The sequence below is a fragment of the Trichoderma reesei genome (genome assembly GCF_000167675.1).
Source record: "Trichoderma reesei QM6a unplaced genomic scaffold TRIREscaffold_3, whole genome shotgun sequence".
NCBI classification, from domain to species: Eukaryota; Fungi; Ascomycota; class Sordariomycetes; order Hypocreales; family Hypocreaceae; genus Trichoderma; species Trichoderma reesei.
Window position 1 is genome coordinate 1,756,214 of NW_006711150.1, and position 19,176 is coordinate 1,775,389.

The following is a 19,176-nucleotide window of genomic DNA, read 5'->3' on the forward strand; positions in this document are numbered from 1 at the left end:
CGCGGAGATTCTGTCTTGCATTAAAGTTTTCACTGCGAAGAGACTTGCTCGCCATGGCGCCGCACCAATGGAAGGATGGGTAAGCCATTGAAGAGAGCAGATGCTTACCGCCGAGTGGCTTCGCTTACCTGCTGCCCTCCCTTCATACCCACTCCCGTGTCGCGGGTTCTTTCAGATTACTACCCGCAGCAGCTTGGAACATTCCATTCCGGGCCCCCTTTTCTCTGGCTGAGGTAAAATGTCTCACCCGAGCTTCAGCCTCGTCTGGACCCGAAAGCAGTGGTGTCTTGAATTCGCGGATTGCAGCTGGTGGCTGGAGGCCAACGATAGAACTGCATGCGTGGCGTAGTCATTATCATGACCTGGAATAGACCGGGTCACCGCCATCGATGCTTCGGTTGACAGTTGGTCTCCACCGGGAACATTTGGAACCTTTGTCTTAATACACCGAGGCCGAGATTCTTGACTGTTCCGGTCGCGCGGCTTCGTCCTCTGTGCGCAATCAAATGGTGGTGTTGACCTTCTGTTCTTTTGAGGCCACACGCGAGCATAATCCCAACCATTGTGTTTTCACAAATGTCTCCTTTGGCGATGGCTCGATGGCGCTTTCGTCGAAAGCTTCCGTGATGGCACCGAGTCTACAGCAATTCACGGAAAGGTTGAATGACACCGGCCCTATCTACAGTTTACGCCCATACTGTTGGATAATGTCTCTGGTTGGGCTGGGCATGGCACTAAGGACTGGCCTTGGTGGTCCTCCTCAGGTATAAGAGAGGCGGTTGCCCCCCCGTCGAAAGGGATTCTGTCTCTTCATTCTTCACACACAAACCTGCCAACTCAACATTGCTTCATCCACACAAAGCGCAATGTTCAGACTCCTTTGCATTGGTTTGCCCCTGTTGGCGAGAGTGGCGGTGGCTGTCCCGGCTACACTCAGTGAACGATGTGATGCTCCGAACCCACCGGCGTCGTCACTCACTGAGTCGGTGGCAGCCATCTCGAGCGGTCCTCTCCCGTTCGACACAGAGATGGGCGATGTCGAAACCGTCCACCGAGAGCCTTTCGATGCGGTGCCAGTCGGCCCTGAGCCAGCCAGCTCAGGGGTCAGCATCGAGCACGGACACGGCTCCGAGGTGGTGGGATTCGGTCCCACATCGCGAAAGAAAAACGTCGTCTACTATGCTGACTGGTGAGTCGTTTGCACTTCCGTGTTGGTGGTGACCTTGGTTCAGATGGGAATTGCTAACAAAGGCACACAGGAGCATCTACGACGCAGCTTTCCTGCCTCAGCAGCTCCCAGCAGAGGACATCACGCACTTGCTTTACGCATTTGCGGGGATCGAAGACGATGGATCTGTGTATGTGTCATCCGGCTATGTTTCAATTATTCGGAGAGTGACGTCTTACTGACAGACATTCAACAGCGTCTCGATGGATCCTTGGGCAGATGAAGAGAAGATGCTCTCCGTTCCGGGCGGTCCTGGAAGAAACGATACCCAGGGCCTCAACGACGTCCACGGGGCGGTGGAGCAGGTCTTCTTGCTCAAGAAGAGGCATCGTCATATGAAGACGTTGCTGTCCATTGGCGGCTGGAACATGTCGCAATCGGGCAAATTCGCTCCTGTCCTCAACACGAACGAGGGCAGGATACGCTTCGCCAAGACGGCGGTCAACCTGCTCGCCAACTGGGGACTCGACGGCATCGACATTGACTACGAGTACCCCATCAACGAGCGCGAAGCCGTGGGATTCGTCGACCTGCTGCGGGAGTGTCGAAAGGCCTTGGACGAGTACGCGAGCCTCCACAACCAGCGGTACCACTACCTCCTTACCGCTGCAGTGTCTGCCGCGCAGCAGCACTACAAGTGGCTCGACATGCCCGCCATCGACCGGTATCTCGATGCGTGGCACCTCATGGCCTACGACTACGCCGGCAGCTGGGACGACCTGTCCGGGGACCAGTCCAACGTCTTCCACGACGCCACGAACCCACACAGGACCAGGGCCAACTCGGACCAGGCAGTCAACGACTACGTCGCCGCGGGCGTCAACCCCGAAAAGATCATCCTCGGCATCCCCCTCTACGGCCGCTCGTTCATGAACACGGACGGGCCTGGCAAGCCGTACGAAGGCGTCGGGAAGGGGTCGATCGAGAAGGGCGTCTGGCTCTACCGCGACCTGCCGCGGCCCGGCTCCGTCGTCAACCTCAACCGGGACATCATTGCCGCCTACAGCTACGACAACGCCACCAGGGAGCTCGTCACGTACGACAACATGGAGACGACGACGCTCAAGGCGGAGTACCTCGGCAAGAAGGGTCTCGGCGGCGCAGTCTTTTGGGAGGCGTCGGGCGATCGCAGCGGCGACGAGAGCCTTATCAAGGCGGTGGCTCGGAAGATGGCCCTCCTCGACATTTCCATGAACATGCTGAGCTATCCTCAGAGCCAGTTCAGCAACATTCGGAATGCGACGAGGTGGTGATTCTTCTTCTAGCCCTTGTTCTGGCTTGGCGTGAGGGATGGTCTTTTGTTCGGTTGGTCGTTTGTTCGGTTGGCTTTTGTCCGGTCTTGCGAGGCGTTGTTTTTCTCTCAGCTCATGGAGGTTTGTGGCTCGGATGACTCATAGAAGGGCCTGTTTGATTTTGGCGATGCATCGTTTAGAGCGGTCGAGCGGTGATTCGTGAAGCGACGATACCCGATCATTTATTTTGGATCAAGTTTTGGATTCCTATCTAGGCGTAATCAATTCTGTAATCAAGTCATATTCATGCTCACTGGTTCTGCTCAACTTGCTTCTGGTGTCTCAACCCAGCAAGCCAACACATTACTATTACCAGGTAGTCAACTTTGGCGGCGACTTGTTCTCTCATGAGCTTTGACCCAAGTTCTGCGCAGGCGTCTACCCTGTTCTGCTACACATCACGATATTTCTTTGAACCTCTTGTCGCATAAAAGAACAGAGGGGGGAGAATAACATAAACTATCTGCTGCAATCAAATCGAGCATCAATCACTCATAAACTGAACGACGCATCCAAGCAGAGGGTTTCACGGCTCAAAATCACAAGCCTCCCCCCCCCTTTCACCTTATAAACATACATAGCACATCCCACCCCCTCCTGTACGCAAGAGAAAGCACTGGCATCAGCAGCCATATCATCGTGTGTGTAAAACCAACAGAGCACGAGTATATCTAGGTATAACTCCTTTTTGTTTTCTCTTCCCGAGTTCCTACCTAATCAAGACAAGATTACAAACGCACACACACACACACACACCCATGCTCTTTAGAATATTACATGCCATCCTGATTCTGTCCATCGCCGGGGGTATGAGAAGCGTCAACGCCGTGAAAGGCATCTCCAAACGCCGAGTCCTCCATGTCCATCTGCAGATCCAGGCCGTCGCCAAGCCCGCCTGCCGACCCGTCCAGCTCCGGGGCGTCGTATCCCGCCAGGGCATCGCCCGCCGTGTCCAGGTCGCCGAGGGAGCTAAAGTCGTTTTGGTCAAAGGACACGGAACCTCCCTCCGTGACCGCGGGAGTGGCCGCTGCTGAGGGCGCTTTGTTAGTCGCCGCCGGCGTTGATGCTTTGCCTTCGTCGCCCTCTGTAGCAGGGGCGGGAGCGGCAGCGGTAGCAGGAGGCGCAGCAGCAGCAGCAGCAGCAGCAGCAGGAGAAGCAGTGGAAGCAGCTGCGCCGGTCGGAGCATCATTGGGAGGTTGAGTCGTGGTCGTTGCTGTTGTGGTCGTCTGAGCCGCATCGTTAGCCGTTGCCTTGTCGTCATCCTTGGGAACCACAACCCAGTCTCCGCTACCAGTGCCATGATCCGGCGTTGTTCGTACCTCGTTCTCGGCAGCAGTGTCAGTCCCGCCCATCTCTACGTCTCCCGAAGGCTGCGGCGGAGCAGCAGCAGCTGCTGCGGGTGCTGAAGGTGCTGAAGGTGCTGGTGCTGATGCGGGCGCGGAAGCAGAGGCAGAAGCCGATGCTGCTGGCGCTGGCGCTGGCGCTGGCGAGGCGGCATTTGCAGCCTGTGATGGAGTGGCTGCGCCGGACGGACCGGCGGACGCATGGGCCTGAGGGGTCGGGAAGTTGTTGACCGGCGTCGACGCTGCAGAGAAGCCGGTGTGCATCTGGTCCAGCAGTCCGGACGCCGTGTCACCCATGTCCATGTCGGTCTCGCCCAGCATGGCGCCGCTTGCCTGAGAGCCCGCCCGCGACGGCTGCCGCGAGAGCTCCGCTGTTGAGCCCGGCGCGGGAGGCTCAGGGGCCGGGGCTTGGTAGCCGCCATCTTGGATGCGCTTGGACAGCGGCAGGCCGACAATCTTCCGACCCAGCGATGCCTCGACCTCGTGCACGATTTGATCGATGGAGTGCTTGGAAACATGGCGGCCAGCGGGCTCATCCTCGGATTGGTGCATTCCGTGTACCACCGCGGGCCCGTCATGAATGGCCCTCAGCTCCCTCTCCTTTGTCTTCAGCAATGAGTGCTCCCTCAACGCGGCCATTGCCTTATGATGCTCCTCTTCCATTCTTCGCATTTCGGCCTGGGTCGAGCTGACATAGTTGTCGACGCGCTTGCGGAACTCATCCGCCTGTCCAGGGTCCAGACGCCCGACATATGCCTTTTCGGGAGCCTGGCTGTATGCCTCGCCGCCCTGAGCAGTGAAGATGCCCTCTGTGAGGGACGCCAGCTCGCCCTTGAGGCCCAGGCCCAGGTCTGCTGGCGTGATCTGACCTATCCTGTACGCAGAGGAGAGAATCTCCTCCATCCACTCGTGGTTCTGCTGGTAGCGGCTCATTGAGATTTCTCTCGGTGTCAAGTGATCAAACATGTCTCCCCTCGAAATGTCCTCCTCGTCGTCGAAGGCGGCATCGACGGGTGGCATCCCCGGTGGTAGCCCGGCGGCTTGCTGAGCCTGGGCCTGGGCCTGGGCTTGAGCCTGAGCCTGGCTTTGGCGAGCCCTCTTTGTGGGAGGACCAGGGGCCGGTGGCTGAGCAGGATACGCCATTTGCTGAGGCACGCCTCGAGGATTCATCTGGGGGCCCATCTGCTGGCGGGTAAGCTCTGGCAGCGAGGGCCAGTTGACCCTGTCGGACAGCATGAACTCCTTGCGGCGGATCTGGCCCGCTCTCTGAAGGAAGTGGCGCTGCTGCATGATCTGATTCACTCGGTCGTCATACGGGATCATGGCAACGGGGATGCGATCGTTCATCTCCGCGGGGCCGTAGTGCACAATGAACAAGTTGGGGTCTGGCTGCGGGGGGTTGGGGTGTCCGGGGACGGGAACAAGTCGAAATCGTCTTCGGGCGTGGAGGGCGAACTGCTCGCCAGGGATATATCCTGCCTTGAGATAGTATATCTCAAGCATCTGCAATCAGTTGTCAGCCAGTGTCCAACGTTATTCAACCATGGCTCAATGTTCTCGAAGGAAGAGAGCGAGGGGGGGCAAAGAGACTGACCAGTCCATTGCCCAGGTCGTGCTTGTAAATCTGCTCGGGCGGCGCCCAGACGAAACCATCCGTGGCAAAGTTGGTCCCCAGCCGCGAGAGGGGCTGCCATGTCAACAGAATGGTGCCGTCGGCGGGCTTGTCGAGATACGTCCAGAAGAAAGGCGCCTGGTCTCTGGCGATCTGGGGCGCAGCCATGAGCCACTTGGCAACCTCATTGAAGTCGAGCCGGGGGATCGCAGGGTATCGGTACGACGAGATGAGGTGGACATGTGGCATCTTTTTTTTTTCCAGTTGTGTTAGCAGCAGCAGAACCAAGGTGGCATGGCGACGGCTTGCAGAAGTCGCATAGCGAGGGGACTCACAAGGTCCTGGGGGACGCTGTTGCTGGGATTCGGTTGCGCCATGTTTGCTGCAGTCGATTGCTCTGATTCCTTTTCGCTGTTGTATTAGGAGGCGAGGGTGTTGGCGACGAGGAATTCGCGTCCAGCTACTCTATTGCAGCTCAAGGCATCCAAGAGGTAATAGGACGATACGTCGATTGAAGGGGAAAAGAATGGTAATGAATATGCTCCCGCGAGAGGCTATCGCAAGCTGCAATATGGCTGTAATTCGGCCGGTCAATCCGGTGCAATGTCCAATGCGCGCCGCAGGACACGTCAGAGTGTGACGCCTAAGGAGTCCGGGGAGGCGAAGTCGGCGACGCAGATGCAGCGGGCGAGGCTGCGAAGATTCGGAGATGGCACAGGCGTGAAGTTATGCGAGACGTGCGGCTGTCGTTTGAAGTCGCGCGAAACCCGAATTTGTCGCGACGAGGCTGGACAAAGGGCGAGGGCCAATGACAAGATCGCTTTGGGTACAAGAGTGGGTCCACCTCTCGGTGAGATTCTGAGGTACTGGACGAGTACACACAAGGCTCGAAGTAGGACAGACACGGTACGAATTCGTACTATAACGAAATACTATCCCTTCCATATCACTGGAACATGGCAACTTTGCGATACTCTGTTCATTACAGTGTCTGATACCTCACATAGCAGCTTTTCTCAGACGGCATCGGATATGCTCGACATGAGCTCTTGGCGTCAATAAGATATGCCCCTCTCCCTCATCTCATGTCAACTCCTTGCTATCGCCGTGTACCTATCCTATAGAGCACGAAACATACCTACATAAGGTACCTACCAGGCGGGCCCAGTTTTTTATCAGAGATTTGGCAAGAGGTAGGCGCTGGCAAGAGCTTCAGTAGTCATTTCCTCGACAGATAAGACTTACCAGAAGCCCAAATCTATTATAGGACCTCTGACGAGCGTCGCTCTCTTCTCAAATCTCTTACCAAAAACACCCCCGGCCTCCTAGGTAGGTACTATATAGAGAGCGACCTACCTAGTTGCAGTTTCCAAGACACCTCACACATCACTCGTATTTGGGTCGGAGCCCGCCGATAATTTTTACTGCTTTTTTGAATTCGCACTATAGACTAATTATCCCTTTTTATGTAACATTATCATTGCTATTCATACCCAACTTTGACTGATTCTCCTCCGACCTTTTCTAGCCAAGCAGCTTTATGCCTGGTACGTTGAGGCGGAGACGTTACCGCCACGGCCGGTCCAGTTGACGTGGATGTCCTTGCCCTCGGGGTACTTGTCTGAGGCAAACTCGGGCTTGATGTGGAAAGTGTGGGCGCCAAAGTAGTCACGCTGGGCCTGCAGCAGGTTGGCGGGGAGGTCCTTGGTGCGGTAGCCGTCGAACCACGACAGGGCGGTGCTGAAGGCGGGAGTGGGGATACCCAGCTCGGCGGCCTGGGCGACGACGGCTCTCCAGCCGGGCTGGGCCTTGTGGATGGCGTCGTTGAAGAAGTTGTCGAAGAGCAGGTTCTTCAGCTCGGGCTCGTTGCGGTAAGCAGAGGTGATGTCCTTGAGGAAGACGGAGCGGATGATGCAGCCACCGCGCCACATGAGGGCGATGGAGGGCTTGTTGAGCTTCCAGTTGAACTCGCGGGCAGCCTGTGAGAAATTATGGGTTAGCTCTCGAGAGTCCACGCGCTTGAAGCAAGGTATACCGGGAAAAATAGTTCATACCTCCTGCATGAGCATGAAGCCCTGGGCGTAGGAGATGATCTTGGAGGCGTACAGAGCCTGCTCGAGATCCTCGAGGAACTGCTCCTTGTTGCCCTCGAACTTGCCGCTGCCACGGGCGACATAGCGGAGCTTGGTGGAGGCCAGGGCACGCTCGTCCTTGATGCCGGACAAGCATCGGGCCAGGACGGCCTCGGCGATGAGGGTGACGGGCATGCCGAGGTCGAGGGCGTTGATGGCGGTCCACTTGCCGGTTCCCTTCTGGCCGGCCTTGTCCAGGATCTTGTCGACCAAAGGAGTGCCATCGTCGTCGTTGAAGTAGAGGATGTCGCGGGTGATCTCGATCAGGAAGGAGTCCAAAACGCCCTTGTTCCACTTAGCAAAGACGTCACCGATCTCCTTGCTGGAGAGACCGAGGCCACGCTTCATGATGTCATAAGCCTAAGAGACGACCCCCTGTTAGTCACGAACTCACGCCATGTCATTCTAAACTGCCAGCCAGCCATTGCGTGTGTATACAACGCTGCTAGGCGAGCCGAGATCGGGGCCAGGCTTACCTCGCAGATGAGCTGCATGTCACCGTACTCGATACCGTTGTGGACCATCTTGACGTAGTGACCAGCACCCTCGTCGCCGACCCACTCGCAGCAGGCCTCGCCGTCGCTCTTGGCGGCAATGGCCTGGAAGATGTCCTTGATGTAGGGCCAGGCCTCCTCGTTACCGCCGGGCATCAGAGAAGGGCCGTAGCGGGCACCCTCCTCGCCGCCGGAAACACCGGAGCCGACGAATCGGATCTTCTTGGCGGCGAGCTCCTTGGTGCGGCGGTTGGAGTCGGGGAAGTGGGAGTTGCCACCGTCGATGATGATGTCGCCCTCGTCGAGGAGGGGCAGCAGTCGCTGAATCCACTCGTCAACGGCCTTGCCAGCCTGGACGAGGAGCATGATGCGGCGGGGCGACTTGAGCTTGCTGATGAACTCCTTGTCGTCGTGGGCGCCGACAATAGACTTGCCCTTGGCCTCGTTCTCCAGGAAGTGGTCGACCTTGGAAACGGTTCGGTTGTAGGCGCAGATGGTGAAGCCGTTGTCAGCCATGTTGAGGATCAGGTTCTGTCCCCTGTAAGAGCGGGCGTGTCAGCGATTTACGGCGGCCAACGAAGACCCAGATTTGGGAGGGGGGGAGGTTTAATCTGCAACTTACATGACAGCAAGGCCGATGAGGCCCAGATCCGCGCTTGGAACATTGTTAGCATTGTTTGAAGCCTGGGCGGCAGCAGAGGAGGAGTCCGGTTGCGAGGCGCCGCCAAGCTTGATGTTGGCGAGGCGAGCGCTGCCTCAGGACCATGAGCGGGGGGACATAGATTTAAGGAAAAAGAAGCTCAGGGGGTTGATTCAGCTTTGGGGGGGGGAAAAGGAGACAGAGACTGGGAGAGTCGGCGTGGAGTGGAGGCTGAAGAGCAGCCAGAAGCAAGCAGCAAGCACGGAGCTCGGAGCTCGGAGCATCGATGCTGGAGCAAAGCCAACAGCGAGCAGCAGCAGCAGTAGCAGTAGCAGCAAACAGCCCGCCAGTCTCGTCACCGCCTCTCCCGGCAGCCAAACGCAGAGGCCTCAACACCAGACAAAGAGGCCACGATGCCGTCGCCTCAGTGCGGGAATTGAGGTCATCCAGAGGTAATGAGCTGGGCTTTTTCGGGGCGGGGTGGTGGGGTCAAAAGCTGAGGGAGTGAGGGGTGAAGAAGCAGACAAGGAGAGCCGACTTACACAGGGCCAGACATTGTGAGAGGATTTGGCGGGAGAGCAAAGAAGAAGGGGGTATTGGATGGAATTTGAGGTTTCCAAAAAAGAAGCAGGTCAGCAAGGACAAGCAAAGTTGGGGATGATGAAGAATGAAGAGAGAGAGAGAGAGAAGGGAGCAGCAGTCCAGGGCGGATGGGGAGGGACGGCGTAAGTAAATATAGTGGGATGGTGGGATGGACGTAGTGGCACGTAGTGGCACATAGTGGGAACACGGGGGGCCGGAACGGGGGATCCATCGCCCAACATGAACCATGGATGCCATCGACAACGGCGGCCAGCAGCGCCCAGGGAGGGAGGCCCTTTTTTTTTTTCCGCCGGTTCCTCTAGGTAAGGTAGTAGGTAAAGGGTACTTGTTCCAGGTTGGTTCTTCAGGCATGACGAGTACTGTACCTGGCATCTTTGGTACCTATCTTGGATACCTAAGGTAGCTGGAGGTCTCCGGCAGGTGAGAAGGAAAAGCGGGCTTTGCGGCGGCCTGATTGGGCGAGGGGCGTAGCATCGTCATCGCGGGCTCTAACATTACCTCGTGCAAACTTCTAACCAGCCTAGGTACTATTATTACCTAGTAGTACTACTACTTCGTATACGATACACATCCCAAGCAGAGACCAGAGAACGAAAATTCAAGGGCCTCTCTCATCATGCAGGGCAAAAAAACACCAATAACTGCTTCGGGACACTCATATGAGCGCAACTGCCAGGCCATCCAACCATTGCCCTCTGTCCGCCCCACCCTCCACGGCAACCGTGATACAATGTCGCCTCTCCCATGGCCGGCTGCTTCGGGTTGAGCGCCATTCATCATACAGCATGGGCAGCTTGTTGTTGTAGTAATCAATTACATATCTGCGTGATATAAGCTAGAGCGTAGCACCACCGGGGTCTAGGGCAGTCTGAGCTCGAGGCACTGCAGCAACATGTCCATGCATTGACTGCTAAGTTGATGCTGCTCTTCCCTTGATACCAAGAAGCATCATATCCAGATAGACTAAGGTACGGAAGCAACACAGACGACAGGGGCAAAGTATATAGTAACACTCCTTTACACACGGAGAGTTTCAGGCAAAGAGAGCATTAAGCCAGACCTATGTCAGCATGCTACCAAGACTACAAGCCAAGAAAACACCCCGGCAGCCATCTCGACGACAAGACAAGGTAGTCCAGCTTGGTGAGACGTCGTGCCCTTTCACAGGAGTTGCCATCCGACACCCGACTCTGGAACGCGCTCGCTTGCCGCCAAGTCGGGGGTCACAGAATAGTGCCGCGCATGAGCCTTTTGATGAACCAAAGAGAAGCAAGAGGCAAAGAACTAGAAACGGAGAAAGTTCCAAGCATTCTTCATCATCAATGCATCTGCAAGTCAGCCCAGGTTCTTTCTTTCCGTCCCACACCCTTTAGAGCAATGAGGTAATTTGGCATGGGGAATTTGAATCGCTAGCCACAGGCCATTCGAGCTCCGTCCAGTGCCGGTTGGGGTTACGGGCCGAAAAACAAACCGTAGAGCCTAGGTAGGTACCTAAGCCACCGAGCAAGCAGCTTGGTGCATGTATTGTTAGGTACTTGTAAAAGAGGGAGAAGGGGGGCAAAGACGGAGGAGGGACTGTGTATGATAGAGTGGGATTTGTTTGATCTTCCATGTGCTCAACAAGGTATGTGACCCCCATTCAAAACCATTCAGAAAGAGAGGGGCAAATCGCCCGATTGATTGCCTTTTGGAATCCGTCCGTTCTTTTGGCGGCACCTAATGCAGTGTAAGCGGCTGCTTCTTGCTGGAACAGCTTACATACATGCCTCTATATAGAGTAGCAGCAGCATCCATCACCAGCTTCATCTCTACTTAACGGCAGAATGGACAACCCTTTGATTCCCCTTGCTACTCATGTCGCCTCACCCTGAAATACATACATCACCAGACACTTCTCTCCCGAAACCAAGTCGCAAATAAAACAGCCCCAGCCGCTCCGGGTAGCCTCCGCCGTGACGAACGTTCCAGTTTTCGCCGCCGACCAATCAGAGGCCGCCCTGAAGTGCCTCACGATGAGGCCCAGCAAGGTTCCCGATCCCAGCCAGCACGAGTAAGGACAAAGATTGAAAGGACCTGCTACTGATCCCCTAAGCACAACGGGTCCCCCCTCTCCCAAAGCCTCGAACAAGGCCGTGCAAGTGCACGCTGCTACAGAACGCAAGTAGCATACCGTACCCAAGGCAAAGGCGGTAGGTTACCGTGGTATCTCGAGTATCGTGAGAATTGGCATGGCATATCAGTGATTCAAGCAAGTTGCTGCTCTTGTTCATTCGCTGGAAGCAATGACAATGGCATCTTGTGCCGATACCTGAATATGAACACACATGCCATCTCTTCAACTCTTGACCATAGAAACCAGCAACACCAGACTGACGAGGCCCTGTTCTATTTCCATCTTTCCTCTTCTGCCGTCACCTCCATCGAAAAAAAAGTGGGCGAGCTGGGGCCGCTTATAAACCACGAAGACGCAGACGCAACAGCAAAGACGTTCGTCGGTCGGGCTTTGCGGGATTGCGGAATTATTCCTTGCGTCCCAACGCCCAGTGATGATGATATGCTCTGGATGCAACGGAGCACCAGCATTCCACCGGAAAGCAACATCTCCTAAAGTCCTGAACGAATCGCAGTGTCGGCTGGCGGCTCATGCATGGCCTGATGCGCGTCACGGCAGTTTCCGTGAGGCACCACCGCCTAAACTCGCGTTATATTACTCATATATAGTACCTACCTTACTAGGAAGAAGTGGCGTCTTGCAAGTCTTATAAAAATTAATACACCTGTATAAGTAAGCATAAGCTTATAAAATTTTATTAACTATAAACCTTATATAGTCTTATACTAAGCACTAGACTTGCAGATTATATAAAGGTTATAGCTAAGCAAGGCCAGCTAAGTATTTTAATTAGCTACTGCAGACTAGTAATATAGTTATTAATTAGCTTGCTTAACTTATAAGATCTACTTTAATTATATTTTTATACTTATATACTTTTATAATGCCTATATCTTAAACCTTTTTATAATATATATTATATATAGTTTATTATACTATACTAAGACTAACTAACTAAGCTACTTAAACTAGTAATATACCCTTATATATTATTAAATTAGCTATAATATTATATTTTAGTTATAGTAATATGCACTTTACTCTAGGTTTATATATAAATTCTTAATATTAGTAATTACTTATACTAAATAAGGGTAAGAGTAATATAAACCTTTTTTTCTTAATACTTATAATATACTATTCTTAAGTTACTAATTAGTTATTAGCAGTAAGATTCTTAAAATAGTAATAGATATAAATATACTATTAAGAATAAAAATAACTAAAAGACTTAATAATATTATATAATTAAGATATTAAAATTAATATTTATATACCTAGGATATTATTTTTATAGCTATAAGATATACTATTTAATATAATTATTAGTATATAAGCACTTATAAAGTAAGGTATCTTAATTAAAGGAATGCTATACTTATAATAACTTATAAAAGTAAATATAATTATTACAGCCACTTAACTTACTAGTTAACTAAAACTCTTATACTATAAGAGTTAATTTAAACTATATAAACCTTTTTAAGCTTAATAGCGTTAATGCTAATAATTAAAGGCATATCTTAATAAAGTATAACTTTATATAATCCTAAAACTGCATTATATTCCTTTAAGATTTTAGCAGGCATTAATATAATAAAAATATAGTAATTACTAAGTTTATAAATAAAGATCTAGTTAACCTAGGCTAATTTATCTTTATAAAATTATATAAAGTTACTATAAGTAAATATATACTATTAAAGTTCCCTATTTTAAATATATATTAATTAGCCTCTATTCCTTAATAAAGGTTAATACTATAATAGTGTTATATATTAATATAATAATAATATATATTAAAATTTAAAGCCTATATATAGTAATAGTAGATTTTTAAGACTTTAATTAGTAATATCTTAGTGTATATAAGGTCTATGCTTTTTATAACTTTATTCTTTTATTTTATTTAATTAATAGAGATAGAATTGCAAGTCTAGTAATAAAAGCAGTCTTTTTAAGTAAGATATTAATAAATAAAGCAGAAAATGCTAAGTTATTAATAATACTAACTTAAGCGCTTACTAAAAGTTAGTAATAGCCTTATTATTATAAATAACTATATATAAAATGCTTTAAAAACTATTTAATAAAACTAACTGCACTATATATATTTATTTATAAATATAAACTTATTTAATTACTATATCTATTTATTATTAAAAAGGTAAATCTTAAATTAGCAGTATTTATTAATATATACCTAGTATAGCTTTATATAAAAGTGCTGCTTTATATTATTATACTTTATAAGCAGATATTAGCTAGTATTAATAGTATAGCTAATTAATTATACTATCTTAACTAAAACCTATTTAATAATAGTTACTTATTAATAGTTAGTATTAATACTAAAGTTTATATCTAACTTAAACTTAGCTTTCTTATCCTTAATTATATCCTGCTAATTTATATAAGGTAATATAGCATTTAGTAATATAAAGTATTTCTTATAAAGAAGACTTATTTAATATATTAATTTACTATTTTTATAATAAAACGCATTATAAAGTAAAAAATAAATAGTTATTTATATATTAACCTTTACTAAAAGTAGTTTCTTAATATTTATATAGTTAGTTTTATATACCTTTTTCTTAAACTATTTAAAAGGTGTTATTAGCACTTTAGCTATATGCCTAAATAAATGCTTATATTATAAAATATACTTATACTAATTCTTACTTAGTAATATATTAATATTTATAAGCAGAGTATACTTTTTTATAATAGCTAGGTAGTATATACTAATATAAATATTTAGGCATATTATATTATATATATATTGCCTTACTTACTTTAGTGCCTCTTACTATTATTTTATAGCATCTTTCTTATAACTTAATATAACTAGTAATAATAATAGTAAAGGTATTATAAAACTAGGTCCTGCTAATAGTTAAATATATATAGTTATTTTAATAAATGCTTAATAAAGTTAGGTTAATATAACTAATAGCTAGCATAAATTAAATTAACTATAGGTATAAAAATTAGCGCTAATTAAGTATAATATATATAAATATAGCTTTTAATAATATTAATTACTTTTAAAAATAATATTAACTATATTCTACTAGTTACTATATAAAACCTTTAATTCTATTAGCATACTATTTAACTAAGCAAGCTTAGTAAATGCCCTTATAATAAAATTAATAATAAGCTTTTAATTATAAGTTATAAAATAGCTAAAAGCCTTTTTTATAAATAAAGGATAAATATAATATAGCTATAACTAATAGTAGAGGAGACTTAATATAATAATAAACTAGCAGGCATAAGCAGCTAGAGAGTAGCTTTAAAGATAGTATATTAATAACTATAGTTATTCTTAGTCTAATAGAAATAGCTAGTAATAAAGCTTTTTAATATATTTTTTTAATACTAGATTTATAAGGATTTTATTTAGTAAAATTCTATATATTAGTTTAATTATACTATTTAATTTAAAGTATACTAAATTAAGGGGCTAAGATAGAATAAGGTTAAAAGTAAAGCTAAGCTTTAGTAAGGTTAGTAGCTTATTTAATAATCCTTATTAAGAGGTATATAAATATTATAAAACCCTAGTTTTAATTAAGCTATAATGCTAATATATAGCAGTAAGTTAATAATAGTACTATTTATAAGTAATAATATTAAAATTAAGAATATTACTTAGTTACTTTAACTTAATAGCTTGCTGTTTAATATAATAGAAATAGTAAAACTTAAGCGCCTTAAGGCCTTTAAAGCTAGAGTTTTTATCTTATTATAGTATATTACTAATATAGTATAATATTAAAATATAAATAATAATATTCTATTTACTAATTATTATTTATATTTTATAGTTAAGTTAGCTAAGTAATTAAAGGGCGTTAATAGTATTATTAAAATTTAAACTATATAGGCTTAAGGTAATTAAAAAGATATTAGCTTATTTATATTAGTCTTTACTATTTAAGGCTACTATAATAGTATATATACTAATAAAAGACTTATATAAATTATAATATAAACTAAAGCTATTAATAAAAACTATAATAAGGTATAAGATTATTAAATTAGTTTTAAAATCCTATCCTTACTTAAATAATTCTTTACTATAAGCTTTAAGCTTTAGCTTAGCCTTAATAGGATATATATAGCAGAGCAGAATAATGCTTTTATTATCTTAAAATCCTTAATAAATAATAATAGGCTGCTTAGTAATATAAGGTATATAAGTGTATTTAAGGTATAATAGCTTAGCTTTAGCCTTACCTTTACCTTTAATAACTGCTAGGCTAAGGTTATTATATATCTCTTCTTAAAAATAATTAATATTAATTTTCTTACTAGTATATATAACTAGGTAAGTTTTAGGTATAAAAGTTAAAGTAAGGTTAAGAAGGAACTTATTATTAACTTAAGTAATTAACTTATTATTCTTAAAAAAGTATATAAGCAGCTTTTCTAAATTTCTTATATAAGCTAGCTTATATGCCTTTTATATTTATAATATAATATTACCTTAGTTAATAGTATAATAAAATAAATAATAGTCCTTACTAATATTATATACTTAGCTAATATAAGTATTATTAAGGTTATCTTTAATAGCATTTTAATATATATACTTTTAATTTATATAGTAATATAAGATAAAGTCTAATAAGAAAATAACTATAACTTACTTTAGCTGCCTGCAGTAGTTAAGGTTACTATTTAAAATATAAGTAAATTTACTAAATATAATATATATTAAGGAGGCCTAATTATAAAAGTAGTATAGCTTTACTAGCTTATTAATAAAATACACTAGGCTTATATATATATTTTTAATAATATTTAATACTATAAATATATTAAATAGACTTATTAAGTTAATAAAGTAAAGGTCTGCTATAATCTCCTTACTAGTATTATTATATTCTTCTTTTTTATAAAATATATATTTAGTAAGTAACTTCTTAAGTTAAAGCAGTATAGCAGCCTTATATATATATAAAAGAGGGAATCTTTAAATAATCTTAGCCTTAAGTGTTAAAAGTTAGTTTAGTAGTGCTTAAACTTAAGGCAATAGCTAACTAAAGCTATTATAAAGTAAGGCTATTACCTTTTATAATATAGCATACTATATATAATTAAGGCTAAAGATATATATTAATAAACTAAAGCTAATTTTAAATTTTAAAAGCTTAATAAACTAATTCTAGTAATATAAAAGTAGGATAAATAAGTTACTTATCTTTACTATAGCTTTTATAATAGCTACTGCTATATCTTTTAGTTTAGTATTTTTAAGAATTATCTTTATAATAGCTTTAATTATACTAGGTAAGGCTGCCTCCTCCTCCTCCTTAAACTTAATATTCTTATTAAAAGCTATAATATTTAATAGTAAAAAGATATTAATAAGAATATTATTATAGTCTCTAGCTCCTTATAGCTTAGCGCTATTAAAGCTAGTAGGCAGTATATTTTAATTTTTAAGATTAAGGATATTAGGCTTTAAGTTATTAAAGTTAATAATACCTAAATGCATAGTTAGTACTTTAAAACTTAGGTTATAATTTAGTAAAACTTACCTTTAGTTATACTAAGAGAATTTTTAAATATATTATTAAGCATATGCTTTATACTATTTAAATTAATCTCTATATTATTATTAAAATAATTAAAGGTATCTGTAATATTTATATACTTACTGCTATTATTAGCCTTTAAGATATTACTACTTTTTTATATCTTTAATAGCTAAACTTTAATATCTTTAATATTATTAAATAGCTGCTAAGCAGCATATTAATACTATTATAACAGGCTTAGTTTAAGATTATTAAGGACCTTAATATATTAGCTCTTTTATAGTATTATTATATTAGTCCTTTATTATTAATAAAAGAATAAAGAAAGCACTAAATATAAAGGAAGTTAAGTAAGGCAGAGTAATAAGTAATAAGTAATAAAATAAAAAGGGGAGGCTAGCTGCTTTATCTTTAAAAGGAAGGAGATTTTAAAAGTATACCTGCTATATTTATTAAAGCTAGATAGTCTTACTTAATTAGCGCTAAATTTAAGACCTAGGCTATAGTAATAGGCCTCCTTATTAACTAATTAAATAATAGTAAAGCTACTAAATATGCCTATAATTTATATTAACTTTATAATAAGCTTACTTTTAGGTAATTTACTGCCTTACTTTATTTTAAATTATAATATAAAGCTTACTTTTATTAATAAAAATAAAAGCAGTAAATAAGTAAAAAGATAATTATAAGCTAGTTAATAAGAGGAATGCTTTAGTAAGAGAAGGAAGTCTAGTATTTCCTTATAATTTATACTATTTATATTTATTTACTGCAGTATCCTTTATTAATTTAATATAAAGCATCTTTACTTTAAGCTTACTTTATGCTTAGCTAGCAGCTGTATTAATAAGCGCAGTAGTAAATATAATAAAAATTTTTTATAAAAATAAATAGGCCTCTGCTTATAAAGCACTCTTATTCCCTTAACCCTTTACTTAATTTATTTTTTTATCCTTTATCTCTTTTTATTTTCTTACCTTTATATCTCTTTTACTTTTTATCTTTATTTTTATATTACTATTTATCCTTAAGCCCTTAGCTATCTCCTTTCTCTTAGCTATTTACTTACTAAATATATTAGTTTAATAAATATTAGAATCTTAATTTAACTTAATGCACTAGGTATATTATCCTATATTATTTATTACTTATATTTTATTTTTACTAAATTAATATATATAGCTATATATTTATAGTTAAGATCTTCTAAGTGCTTTAAATATAGCAGACTAAAGTAACTAGGCTTATAATAGCTATAAAGGTTAAAAAGGCTATAATAGTAAGCCACCCTTTAAAGGTTTCTTAAATAACCCTGCTTTTTAATAGCCTATATAATTATTATCTTAAATTACTAAATCCTAAGCCTAATTTAGCCTAGCTTAGCCTAGCTAATTTAGTTAATCTAGCCTAGCTTAGTTTAAATAAACTAGTTAATAAGACCTAGCCTAGCTTAGCCTATCCTAAAGTTAGTTAAGCTAGTAAAAATTATAGTTATCTTTTATCTTAATAAGATAGCTAAGATTATATACCCTGCTATAATATCTATCTGCCTTATTAAAAAATAGCAGCTAATATATAAGGTTACTATTTATTAAATAAGGCATATAACTAGCTTTAGCTTTATAAGCTATGCCTTTATTACTTATTATAATTAGTCCTTTAAGATAATTTTAATTAATTTATTATCTCCCTCTATCTTTTATATGCCTATTTATTATACTAACACTAGCTTTATAGCTATATATATAACTACTAACACTAGGCATATAGCTTTAGTATTTAGCTTTTAGCTTTTATTTTATAAACCTAAACCTTATAAGCTACAGTAGCCTATATATAACTCTATTATAATAGTTTTCTTAAATACACTAGCCTTTCTAAATATATTAATTATTTATATAAGGCTCTTAGTCTTACTAGGCTTTTATATTTTAAAAGTCTTTATTTAGCTAGTTACTTTAAACACTTAGTAGCAGGCTTCCTACTACTGCTTATATATTAAGTATAACTGCTTAAATAAGCTAGCTATATTAAATTAGGCATATAATATAAGCCAGCAGCTAAAGCCTTTAGGCTTAAGCATAATAATAAGTGTAATTCTCTTAAATATTATTTATTATAGTATATACTATTACTACTAGTCCTTTTATTAAGCCTATTT

At 43.0% G+C, this 19,176-nt stretch overlaps 4 protein-coding genes across 4 annotated transcripts; 1 reads left to right on the forward strand and 3 right to left on the reverse strand.

Annotated features, from left to right (window-relative positions):
• Positions 1-866: 866 nt before the first annotated feature.
• chi18-6 (glycoside hydrolase family 18) lies at positions 867-2,481 on the forward strand (the record flags this gene model as incomplete). The annotated part of the gene is made up of 3 exons (XM_006962443.1): positions 867-1,189; positions 1,260-1,358; positions 1,425-2,481. 3 exons carry the CDS (start codon positions 867-869, stop codon positions 2,479-2,481), a joined length of 1,479 nt encoding a protein of 492 aa, XP_006962505.1.
• An 812-nt stretch (positions 2,482-3,293) lies between these two features.
• TRIREDRAFT_104573 (uncharacterized protein) lies at positions 3,294-5,852 on the reverse strand (the record flags this gene model as incomplete). Its single annotated transcript, XM_006962960.1, has 4 exons — positions 3,294-3,604; positions 4,055-5,366; positions 5,458-5,724; positions 5,811-5,852. The coding sequence occupies 4 exons, from the start codon at positions 5,850-5,852 to the stop codon at positions 3,294-3,296; spliced, it is 1,932 nt and encodes a 643-aa protein (XP_006963022.1).
• Positions 5,853-6,898: 1,046 nt separating this feature from the next.
• pgd1 (6-phosphogluconate dehydrogenase, decarboxylating) lies at positions 6,899-9,411 on the reverse strand. Its single transcript, XM_006962961.1, has 5 exons — positions 9,284-9,411; positions 8,724-8,852; positions 8,084-8,639; positions 7,530-7,967; positions 6,899-7,454 (listed from the first exon to the last, which is right to left on the reverse strand). The coding sequence occupies exons 1-5, from the start codon at positions 9,295-9,297 to the stop codon at positions 7,014-7,016; spliced, it is 1,578 nt and encodes a 525-aa protein (XP_006963023.1). The 5' UTR covers positions 9,298-9,411; the 3' UTR covers positions 6,899-7,013.
• A 3,189-nt stretch (positions 9,412-12,600) lies between these two features.
• TRIREDRAFT_104576 (uncharacterized protein) lies at positions 12,601-18,781 on the reverse strand (the record flags this gene model as incomplete). The annotated part of the gene is made up of 25 exons (XM_006962962.1): positions 12,601-12,608; positions 12,735-12,766; positions 12,886-12,892; positions 13,156-13,167; positions 13,471-13,481; positions 13,602-13,606; positions 13,704-13,721; positions 13,754-13,768; positions 14,048-14,059; positions 14,256-14,269; positions 15,531-15,545; positions 15,706-15,728; positions 15,781-15,792; positions 16,119-16,145; positions 16,541-16,574; positions 16,669-16,677; positions 16,759-16,809; positions 17,013-17,023; positions 17,133-17,134; positions 17,604-17,625; positions 17,836-17,846; positions 17,993-18,000; positions 18,081-18,083; positions 18,327-18,342; positions 18,773-18,781. The coding sequence occupies 25 exons, from the start codon at positions 18,779-18,781 to the stop codon at positions 12,601-12,603; spliced, it is 387 nt and encodes a 128-aa protein (XP_006963024.1).
• Between the last annotated feature and the right edge of the window lie 395 nt (positions 18,782-19,176).

Bases quoted from the DNA above. Each gene is read 5' to 3' on its own strand.
- pgd1 (XM_006962961.1), bottom strand. The intron at 8,640-8,723 runs GTAAGTTGCAGA...CCGCTCTTACAG, and splicing joins CTCATCGGCCTTGCTGTCAT to GGGACAGAACCTGATCCTCA. The intron at 7,455-7,529 runs GTATGAACTATT...AATTTCTCACAG, and splicing joins GCTTCATGCTCATGCAGGAG to GCTGCCCGCGAGTTCAACTG.